This window comes from Odontesthes bonariensis, chromosome 7 (assembly GCF_027942865.1).
Source record: "Odontesthes bonariensis isolate fOdoBon6 chromosome 7, fOdoBon6.hap1, whole genome shotgun sequence".
NCBI classification, from domain to species: domain Eukaryota; kingdom Metazoa; phylum Chordata; class Actinopteri; order Atheriniformes; family Atherinopsidae; genus Odontesthes; species Odontesthes bonariensis.
Window position 1 is genome coordinate 31,945,286 of NC_134512.1, and position 12,280 is coordinate 31,957,565.

At 42.6% G+C, this 12,280-nt stretch overlaps 1 protein-coding gene across 5 annotated transcripts in view; it reads right to left on the bottom strand.

The window, feature by feature from the left end:
- The window catches only part of LOC142384377 (septin-7-like), a 55,834-nt gene that overhangs the window by 27,783 nt on the left and 15,771 nt on the right, over positions 1 to 12,280 (bottom strand). For all 5 annotated transcript variants that reach the window (XM_075470570.1, XM_075470569.1, XM_075470567.1 and 2 more), the window contains exon 3: positions 2,883 to 2,989. In XM_075470570.1, coding sequence (XP_075326685.1) covers positions 2,883 to 2,989 — 107 coding nt within the window. The remainder of the gene's footprint in view (positions 1 to 2,882; positions 2,990 to 12,280) is intronic.

The window sequence follows — 12,280 nt, forward strand, 5'->3', positions numbered from 1 at the left end:
CTGCCGCTGACTTTCTCAGACCTCGGGGGGATATACAGGGACTCCCACCAAATCCCCTGTTTTTCTTTGGGAGCCCTCGGTCACCTTTTACAAACCCATCCCACCCTGAAGCCGCCATCGTGCAAATCGTGACGTCAACACAACAGAATAACAATGACAGCCTCAGGCGCTTTGAAACTGAGGAAACGGCGTGCAGCATCGCAGGAAACAGCCTGAGAAGGCGCATGGTGTTTGTAAGAAGGACACTTTCAACACCACCGCTTCACCTTTAGGCATTTCTTCTTATTCGTCATAATTGTGGGACTTTATTGTGTTCTGACGGGCCGTACCGATGCCGGTGGAGACGGATCATCTCATCGCAGCACTCGTTCGGCGCAGCTTCATGAGAGAGAGTTAGCAAGTTTAGCTTAGCCATCGAGCCAAGATCGCTAACAAACATTATATTAACATTACAAAATAAAACCTTTCCAACACATTTAGTCAAATGCAATGCTGTCGCCATCTTACTGAGCATAATATATAACAATAATCCTGCTAAATGTATTATAACATTACATACAGTTTCAGTAGAACGCTGTGCTTTGTGTAACAAACCTACCACGGGCTCAATCCTCGCGCACTGGCGCTGCGCCTACATCACAGCCCATATTTACGTGCTGAGGAGAGCCCTGCCAACCAGTGAGCATCCATGATACACGAATAAAGGTACATATGATTGGCAGTCACCGTGGAAGTGGAATCAACAGCCAACCCGTTACACATGCAGCTCCTCCTGTTTTTACAACACGCCTCTCGCTCGGTGTGCGTCGGGTTACAAAAACCGAGAGGTGCATGACCAGCCGAAGGGACACCAAAGCATCTGGAGCACCAGCTGGGGGGGGGCGAGCATGAACTAAACCCAAAGCTTCAGACGGACTCCAGTTCCACGCCGTTTCGCCTTTTTCTCTGCCCTCACGCTGCCTCTCCCTCCATTCTCTCCTGCTACCTGCATCCTCTTTCCTCCTGGCTTCATTGTCCCGTTAGGCTCCAACTTCCTTTTTTCCTCTTATCCTTTCCCTTTTCTCTTCCTTCCTTCTGTCCTGTCCACCAGATGCAGCCTCCTTCCTCCTCCTCCTCCGCCTCCTTCTCAGTTTGACCATAAAAGGTCACAACCAGGCCCTGTGGCCTTGCCGTCTTCCTCATAGTTCTTCCATCTACTCTGTCACTCTCTTTCCCGCTATATTATTTTCCTTCTCTTTTACTCAAAAGACAACAAGACATCCGAGACTGGTTCAACCAATGTGGCTTTGAAGCCACAAGTGCAGTGACATGGAAAAGTATGTGAATCTGACTGAGTTACCTAGCCGTTGGCATTTTTTAGCTATAAGATTTGCTGTGATCCTTATCCAGGTCATGTTTACAGACTGGTTTAACCTAATGTTTTCCTTCCTTTAGAGACAGACTTGTCTCCGACTTGTCCACCTCTCGAACCAGATATTTTTGTAATCTTCAGTGACTGCAGGCAAAGCCCAGATACATCATGAGGAATGCATGAGGCTGAAGTGTTTGCTTATATCTTATGACTAAGTTCAGAACAGACTGGTTCCATGTAAAAGCAGCTGATGCAGAAATGCAGGTAAATCCTCCAGCGTTAAGTCAACTTGAATTGTTCTACATCTGTGCATAGCTGTCATAAACCATCCCCATTTACATCTAATCCTGCACAACTTGTCTGACTTGGGCAATGCTCGTGCTTCTTGGTGAAACGTGACAGCTTTATTTTTCCTCCACATTTAACAAAGCTGCCCTCAGAGTGTGGACGCTGAAACCTCAACCACAAGCTCTACCAAGGTATCCGCAGGGTAACTAAGGCGGATGTGAAACTGACTAAAAAGGGAAATGACTGCGATTCGGTCTCAGATTCATGATCAGACGGACTAAAGTAGTGAATTACATGGATTTATATCACTTTATTTTACAGCTTTGTCAGTCATTCCTGGCAGCATAACGTCAAACCATTTCATGAAGCCATGTAGCTTTAACAGATTCAGCATCCACATGTGATCTTACATAAGTCAAAATAACTATATACAACTTCTCCTAAGAGTCGTGATATTCTTGAATCCGGATATTTTTAGCAACTCTTCTTGTAAATGATTTAAAAATCTGAAATACTTTAGGCCGTTTTGCTCTTTTAAGATCTCCCACAGATGTGCAAGGCCATTCAAATGAGGATGGATACAAAAAAAACCTTCACCTTTTGTGTCTTAAAGCAGCTCATCGTGTGTTTTAAGTTCGCTGTGGATCATTCTTCTTTTCAGTGTCACTTTAGTGACTGACTGCAGGATATTTTTACATCCTTCGTGGAATCCATGAATCTAAATTATCCTTCCTAAAACTGGTGTTTATCAATGTTATAACAATAACAGGAAAGCTGTTTAAATTGAGCGTGACCAGAGGCCATTATGCAAGGGAGAGGTGTGGTTAGGCTTAAAAAATGGATACAAAATCAGTTTTATTTTACCTAAACGGCTCCATTTACTAAATCTGATCAAGACTAAAGCTGAAAAGACTAAATTTTTTATAGTACAAATGGTTCATTTTGCAGTTTCCCCACATCGGTATTTATTTCCTGTAGCTGGAATTTAGACAGCGGGAGAGATCAGCATCAATCAACAAACCCCAGCAGAAAACAATATTTAACCACAGAGAGAAGTGAAAGAGATTCCTTTGGTCGCCTGCCAAAACTACTGGAGGACATCAGCTCTTTATGGCTGCGACAGCCTCAGTAGGATGAGGTAAAATAAAAAAACGACAGACATCTGTGAAACATCTGCACATCCCACTCAGGAGTGGACATCCGGCAATGCCGAATGGAACTGATAAATAGTGAGAAAACTCACCTGCACGGTCTTCTTTATGCGCTGGGAGGGACCGGGGTAGTCTTTGGAGTACAGGTCAGTCAGGAAGAGAGAGTTGATGAGTGTCGACTTCCCAAGTCCAGACTCACCTGAAGACAAAGTTCAACAATGTTTAAATGAATAAAATCACAGTTTTAATTAGGTTTAATTTGACTTCCCCCACACAGAAAAGAGAGGAAATAAAGCCTGCCGGCCACTTGTTATGTACACGCATGTCTGCCCTGAAAACAGAGATGCACTTAAGCTGCATTTTGTATACGCAGGGCCTGGAGGGACGGGGCTGCAGCACACACAATAAAGTAGATTCCCCCGTCTGCCAGAGGAAAAGGTCAGAGGCTCATCTGCCAGCAAGAAAAGCTCTCAGGTGGAGGGAATAAAACATTTCCCCCCATTCATCCTCCGTCACCCTTGCTGAACTCGTCCTTTAGGTGTAAATCTGAACATCTTTATTCTCGCTGTGCCAACTTTCCAGTCCCTGCTCCCCTACCGATGTTAACGACACAGAAGCTGCACGGAGGGAGTAAACATTTACTTGACAACGCAAACGGTTAGCCCCAAACTTACATATTGCACATGCTTGCACAGTGCCCCACCCACACACACACACACACAGGGCTGCGATTAATGACCGACCATCTGGCTCGTGTCCCGTGAAAAGGCACTGGGTGAGTGTTTGGTTGGAGGGGAGGAGGGCTGCCTGACTCTGACAGCACCAATTCAGTCTTGTAGGGCTACTGCAGGCCTAAGTACATCCACCCAGACTGGGCCACTTAAGCCTGATTCTTACTCGGCGCAACCTCGCTTTGACCCATTCTTACTAGCTGGTCGCAAATGGCGCAAACGGTCACGTGACCCAAAATTCCGCCACGCCCCCCGTCGCAAGCTAAAAAAATTCCCGGGTATGTGTAAACAGCACCTTAGTAGGTATACCCATGATTAAAAAACCCATTCAATATTGGCCCTTACTACAGGGTGCAGGGTTGTTTTAAGACACTGGAAAACCAAAAATATTATACAATTTAAAGAGTGGTTAGGAGAAATGAACAAAATAGCAAAGCTACGAGCAACTGGTTATCAGGCTGAACAATAAGGAGGAGATATTCCTGAAACTATGGGGTCATAAAGTGTTGTGCGAGATGGTTGATTGGTGGGGCAATGTTGATGAATCTTTATGTGTCCTAACTGTGGCAAAAGTCTGATTTGTTGTTGGATGGTGACTGTGGGAGTGATGCTGGAGATGTTAACCCTGTGTATGTTGATGTATGTAATTATTTTTATGTTTGGATTAGTTTAGTTTATGTAAGCATTTTTTAGCGAGTAATGTTTTGTGTGTTTTTTTTTTCGTGTTATGTTGTTTTATTCTTGTCATTGTTCATGTATGTTGTTCCTTTCGTTGTACTGTTGAAAAGCAATAAAAAAGTGAATTACAAAAAAAACAAACAAAACAAAACATTCAAATGCGTTACTTTTGGTGTATTAAGGACATAAGATTTTACCCAAATTACGGCTTTAAAGACTAGCTTCTTGGAACTAACTGCATTCGAGGTCTCAGTCTACGAGAGTTTGAAATAAAAGTCCCTTTGTCCTTTAAGCGACAGCTGAACCACAATCATTTATTCTGAGGAGCATGAATCAGCAATAAAACAAGAGACATTCCTGCATTCACTCAAAGAAACTAAGCTGCTCTCAACAGCCATGAAAAATATGTATTGAGCTGCCAAGCCGTGTGTAGCCTGAACGGAGAAAGCTGGACTTTTTCCCGTTTCAAAATGACGATCAGATGTCGATCCCGTAATTCTAGATTGATGCGCAATTTTACTGAGAGTCAACAACGTCTGGTGTGCCATTTCTGAGGCTTTGGTGTTTGAGGTTAGCATGAAAATAAAATGCCATTTCAAATAAGCATAGCTTTATAAAGCCACCCAATTATTTAGCAGATGTTATGCTGCAAATGAAAAGTATATCAGCTTTTCTTTCAGTATCCTCATTTTATGGATGGAAATTTTGATTTTCTTTTCTTTTTTTTTCCAAAACCACCTGCTGGAGTCGAGCGGCGTTTCCCTCCAGCCGACCGACAAACATCTGGACAGCATCAGTCCACGGCAACCTGGTGGGAAGCCCAGCTGGATTTTTCTCCTTACCCTTTCTTAACCCCTGGGCCAGCACCATGTGTGCGTTTGCTTGCCTATGGAAGGATCCTGAAGCATCCCCACCCAGGCGACAGCTGACTCTCCCGTTGGATGAACTGTACGCCGTTAGAGGTCAAGCATTCACTGTGTCCACAAATGCCATTTCATGACAAGATAGCACAGATGCACCGAGCCCTCCTCCTTACGACTGGGTCAACTACTCCCAGCAATGAAAAGAATTGCCTGAATGCGGACGAGAGGGACGGGAGTCTGTGTTTGGGTGTGTATACGTTTACTCATCTGCTCCTCCTGTTAGCTTTGCTCTCTTGGTAGGACCGTGTCACTACTGATGCCACCTCGACAAAAGCAAACAGCAGGTTATTAACCGAAAGGTCTATTCTACGGAAGCCCAGAGTGGACGTGGTACGTATAAACTTTTTTTTGATGGTTTTCTTGAGATAACGAGTTAATTTACCGATGGTTTTCGATGCCACTTTTTCTCCCCAGTCCGCCCCTGTTTATATGTGTTTTTATTCCCTGGCTTTCAACCCAGCATGAGACTCTGTTTCTAGTATTGTTTTTATTATTTAATATTGTTGTTTTTACATTGTTCTTGTGTTTTAAGCCTTGTTTTATTTTGTGTTGTACAGCACTTTGTTTCAGCCACGGCTGTGTTAAAAGGCTATATAATAAAGTTGATGATGATGATGATATGTATTTCTGGCAAAGGTGTGTAGCCACTTTTACCCCCTTTCATTGAAAACTGAATAAAGTAGCCTATGAAACATTTAATGTTTGTAACAATTCTGCTTGTGAAAATGCACATAGCAAAACCCGCTGGTTTTCCGCGTGGTTATTTATCTCGTTATCTCGAAAAAACGACAACGGCACCTCTCGTGCATCATTCGGTAACCATGGAGACGGCCTGGTCCCCTCAGCTGGATCACTGAGGTGTAAACGCCTGTTGAGCTGCAGCCGAGGCGGCCGTCTCCTTAAATGACGCGGGCTGATATGAAAGTTATCTCTACAAGACAAACAGATTGCGAACACATATAAACACATATAAACAGGGGCGGACTGGGGAGAAACAGTGGCCTCGAAAACCATCAGTAAATTAACTCGTTATCTCGAGAAAACCATCCTTGTTTTCCTCGAGATAACGACATAACTATCTCGTTTTCTCGAGAGAAAACCATAAAAAAAAACAAAGTTTATGCGTGCCACGTTCGCTCTGGGCTTCCGTACTATTCTAACTGTGACTGTACTCAAATAGAGACTGAGACAACAAAAAGTTGTCATAGAGTTGTTTGGTTAAACAACTTTTAAACTGTGGCTAGCTGAAATATCTGCAGATAAATAACCTGAGAACTGAAATCTTGTGCAGCACAATTAGTATCCTGCCACATTTAAATTAATTTCTAAGTCCACCGTGAACTGGTTAAATAACAATAAAAGAAAACCAAACCCTTCTTATCTTAAAGAGGTGTTTTCATTGCCTTAAACAACAGACTGGAAGCTGGGTGTGAATCTCTGCTTCTGGTGTAATGTGTTGGGAACTTCATTAAATAAAAAGACCAATTCTGTGGCAACTGGCAGGTAGATATCATAGATTTTCCTTGTAAATTTATTACAAACTAACATCTAAGCTCACAAATGCAACCTAATGAGAGATGCCTGGCTGTACTTCAGTTGTAACCTGAACTCAAAGCGAGAAGTAGAAAGTTATGTTGTGTGCACCCCGTGACCAGAAAGCTCATTGCAACCTCAGCAAATACCACACTGGTCAAATCTAAACTGAATAATCACAGTCAAGTTCGACACAGAAGATTCACGAAAGCTTGAAGTTAACAGCCAATACTGTTTCTTTAAGACAAAAGCCAATAAGTGCAAACAGGTTGCCAACATCTGGGGCCAGTTGTTTATTGTTTTATATGAGGAACAAAAAAAAAACCTTCATTAAAATGCAGAAACTTGACAGAATTACCTGCAGAGACAAAAAGCTTATTTACAAATGATCTGTACAGAACTGAAGTGGAGGATTGTGAACTGAAAATGACTCATTGATTAATTTCTGCGGTCGAGTGGGTCGCAGGGAGACGGATGCTCCAGTGAGTTACTGCAGCAGTCTGAACTCCCTGAGGGCAGGTCCGTCCCAATTAGCTTCCCCCGATTCAGCTTTAATTAAATATTGGTTCCACATGACAAGCGCAGTGCCAGTTCTCTGTAAACAGACTAATGATCTGCAACTCGGTGATGGATGGCTGACCTTTCCTGCTCATCCCTACCGTTTCTCTTCCTTCTTTCTAAGTAAGCTTCCACTCCATCTCGCTCTTTGTCCCAGCTCTGCTTCCTTGTCCTTATTGTCAACTTAATTAACTCTTCCCAAAGACTTTGTTTTTCTGATTGGTCCAACTTTATAATTATACTTCAGTCTAGTATAATCAAACAATCGTGCTCATAACCACAATGATTTTTAGCTCAATTTCCATCAATAACAAAAGGACACAAGGACGCAGTCTATAACTTAAGTAACAACATATCAAAGATTGAGTTGCCGGCCTTTGATGGGATTCAAGACTCCTCTGTGTAATCGACACATAAACACATAAACAACCTGTAGTGAACTGAGTCCTGATGAAATGTACAAACAAACACAGAACTCTGCTTTGTATTGGTGCAGCTGCATTCACTGAAGGTGCTGATTGACAGCCGTCACACCAGCCCAAATAAACTCCACGAACAAGAAAAACAGACCCGAGTTCCTTTTAAATGAGCCTTATTGTTTGGATGTGAAATAACAAACAGATTTTGTAGATGGGAACCTTTTTTTGCACTTTGTGGCTGTGAACCATTGCCCCTTTCTGGGAATGTGCTGCTGACGGCGTGGCACATGACGTCAGCAGCACGAAGACTGGAACCCATTCAGCTACGTTCACCGGCAACAACATTCATCCAGTAAGACCAGTTCTGTCAGATAAAAGCATGTAGAACCGCCCTTTGTTAAATGGTCACTGCATAGCAGGGTGTTGGTGGGGATGATCAGCTCTACACCGATGTGGCTCCGAACGATGCCACCGTCTACAACGACTGAAAGGCCAAACGAGGCTGAGCTATCATCATTATGTGATAATCAGTGAGTGTTTGTATGCTAATTAACCACATTGAGCATTTTAAGTGGTGGGTAATGCTATGTTGCAAACAAAGGGATGGTTATTAGATGTTCACTAGTCTCCTAAGTAAGGCCATCATCCAGTAATACCAGTTCTGTCAGATGATCAGATGAAAGCATGTAGAACCGCCCTTTGTTAAGTGGTCACTGCATAGCAGGGTGTTGGTGGTGATCAATGTTCCCTCTAAGCTGCTCGCACATTCTCAGCGCACAAGAAAATCTATGCAGCGCAGAAAATAAAATTCACCATAAACGTATGAATTAATATCTAATACTAGGCCTAATCTAATCTAATTAATTAGACCAATAATGTGTTTTTCTGTACCATTTTTCAATGTAACGCAGTGAGTGACAGGTGTTCAGCCAATGATACGGTTTACTTGCGCTATGCAGCCAATCAGAGCATTGATAGTGCCTTCATATGTGCCCTGCCCATACGCGCCGCGCAGGTTAGCTAGCTAACAACAGTGCGGCGGAGTTAGGAGTGAAACGAACGGGCCGCGCCAGCGACACAAGCCAAAGTAAAAAAGAAATGCGGTTCTTTTAGGATGGAATGGCTGTCTGAGTGCAAATAGAAGAACAAGCGGTGAAACTGGGGGAGATTTTTTCTTTTTTGAGTGAGAGAGGACTACTCTGCAAAACAAGTCTGCAAGCATGACTCACATATAACAGATAACATACTACACATCTCAGGAACAACAAGATTTTTGTCTTTTTCATTTTAAGTGGGCCAAATCGCTTATATTAAAAGTAAACTAATGAAAATTGCTGCTGTGATTTGATTCTTTTAATAAGCCGTGTAACTTGCTATGATCCAAGGTTTTGAACAGGTGTGATACTGGTGTGTGGCCACAGCGTGCACATCTGATGTTGCTCACAGTGGTCCTCAGTGTGCTCAGAGAGCTTGTGTGTATGCACGGAAACATGAAAAATTAGAGGGAACATTGGCGGTGATCATCAGCTCTACATCAATGTTATGGCTCGTTATGATATCGCGTTATCAGTTCTCAGAGCTGAGACAAATAGATATTCTGATGATGGATCAACCTCTCGATTATTGTCTTGTAATCACGTAGGAAATGGGTGTTACAACTTCCTCAAGTTGTTGGAGAAGCCTTTGAATATTTATCTATTTGTTCACTTTTAATAGTCACACGCACAGATGAGTTGGCTACAGCTCAACTTGGTCATTTTACAGACCACTGTCATTGTCCCAGTATACATGAACTGGAGACGAACCAAGTTATTTATTACTCAAGTATGTTTGACACCATGATTAGATTAGATCGACTTTATTGATCCCAAAGTGGGACAATTCAGTTGTTGTGAAAGCTCACGGGACAGAAAGTATAACGTGCAAAGACAGTAGTGGAAATAAGAAGAACCGTGATGCTATGAACTGTGTAAGAAAACATTCAAGAGATTCTGCTGCTTCTAATTATCTCTGTTGGAAACAGTCTTACATGCAAGTCCAGCTCGTCTTTAAGTTACTCGAATGGTGATTTTGTAAGATGAGGCTGCGGTTATAAAAATCAGGAATTTATTAGAGCAGAGCGACATTCTGGAAATACCTTAAACGACCACGAGTTAACACATAGTCTTAACGAGTTGTTTTTTTATTTCTGATGCGTTTTGCAGTCTGACAAAAGAAACGGAAAAATGTGCGAATGAGGGAAACTATGTTGGGAATTCATCTGTATTAACATACATCTAGGCTCACTGAGTGTATACATACAGATGGATTGTATTATATATATATATATATATATAGATATATATATAGATATATATATATAGATATATATATATATAGAGAGAGAGAGAGAGAGAGAGAGAGAGTCTGGATATAAAACTCCAGTTTTGGTCAGTGAGAAGTAAGAACTGAGAAAAGCAGCTAATCCTAGCGTTTAAAGAGGATAAAACAAGGGAATACTTGGTCATTTTGCTTTGAAAATGGCTTTTTGATAGATCAACTCTTTAAAAAGTTGTTTTTTTATTTTCTGAATCAAATTTCTGTGGTCGTTTTTGCGGTTCTGTAGTTTGGCGTTTTAAATCACATGACTGTCAAGGAGGGCACTACAGAATAAATAGAAATGATTAAAAAAAAACACGCATTCTGAACAAATTCTTAACATTTTGCCAACGCTTTGACAAGCTGAACTGAAAGGACTGGAAAAAACAAACAAACATACAAATGATGAGAGTGGGATTCCCATGGGATTCCTGACATTCTTCCCAGTCATGTGGTCTCTGGCGCTCTCGTTCTGCCCGGAGGCAGCAGCTGGCCCCCTCACATCCTGACAGGCCTTCGAACCAGCAAACACAAACACACACACACCGCTAACAGACATGTGTGAGGCCCGAACCAGAAAGTGTGAAATGGGGTGTCTGGGGGACATACATGCACAGAGGAAAGAACAGCAGAGTCACACAGACGGTGGATGTGAGGGAAGTTGTGTTTGCTGAACGCCAGACTGTTGGAGAAGATAATTCTCCATTGTTTGGTCTAAATGGGACTGGCTGAAGCGGGGGGCAAAGGTTATTGTTTTGGTCAAAGATAGGGATCAGATCGTCTGGCAGACTCTACGGAGGAGCCACGGCTCAAACTGAGCTGCGTTTACAGGAGCCTTTCAGGTACAGATGCGATTTTATCATTCAGCTTTTTAATTAGAGGGCGAGCGCTCTTCTGCGATCCACCAGGCCTGAGACTAAATCTGACAGAATCGGCACGTGCTGGGTCAGAGCAGACATGTGCGTCTCAAAATAGAGACTTCGAGAACGAGAGCACGGCATAGAGAAACGAGAAAAACCGAGGAAGAAACTTGCCTGCAGTGATTTCACTGAGCATGCATGAACAGGCAGATGTGCACAGCCCTGCTCTAACACACACAAACACCGACATCGCAGCCAGTGTGAAGCGTTAGACCCGGAGGCAACGGCGAGACCTAAACAGGCTGCGGACCTTCTCTACGGATGGCTGAAGGAAAAGCCACAGATCCAGGATAAATACGAGACTAAAAAAATACTGAACTTGAGACTGTGACATCATTCCTCAACTAAATAGGTAGTAAGGTGATGACATTTAGATACATAGATATCTTTATACTGTGTGCCTTTTATCTTTTGTGTATCCAAAGCCAAGAGCTCCTGAACTAAATTTCATTATGCCTGCATAGTGACAATAAAGATTCTTGATTCTTGATGACAACACTGGAGTAGATTTTGGGAAACTGACTCCCTTTATGGCTGTGAACCACACAGCGAGTCGCCCATATTGCACAATAAAAGTAACACCTGCACGATGCCACAGAAGAAAATAGTCCAGGTGATCAGTTGGGTTCCAGCTTTTCCTGGAAGATCTCCAGACATTCCCAGGCGTATGAGGAATTCAAACCCCCAATGGGTTCTGGGTAAACCACATGTTTACACTCAAGTGAAACATAACAGGCCAATCAGGATTAAAAACCACTTTTTTTTTTGTCCCTCAAACTGAAATCTAACACACAGGCAGAACAAATCTTCTACAGCGCATTACATTTTCCCCACTTAGGCCAAAAATATGCCAGATTGCTGTTGAGGTTTCAGCTGTTTTTCTTTCTGACTCATCACAGGTGTTACTAATGACGGTTGCTTAGCTCCATTCAGCTATCCCAGTAAATCATGAGCCTGCATGCACAACACTGCGACTGGATACACCTGAGTGGAAAGCAAGCGCCTGTTGCACCTGCATTTTTTCTTGCAACATCACTGCAAAGTGTGAATTTGGGTCATGAATGTAGTTTCCATTGTGTAATACAGAGATACTCATTGCGCGGCTCCTAAAGCTTTAATTGGTGACTCGCACTCGCATAGTAGCTTATAACAATAACAATACATTTTTTCAAATAAACACACAGCGAATACTGCACAGTATTAGGTATTTTTTATTAAGTTTGCATTTTTGTAGTATTAAGTACTTTTATTAAGTATTAATTAAGGCCTAACAGTGTTTCCTAAAGGGGGGACTGTTAAACCTGGCAACGCAGCCCGCTTAAACCACCGTCACACTTGACCGCCGTGCACGCTAGCTCCTTTAGCCAGCG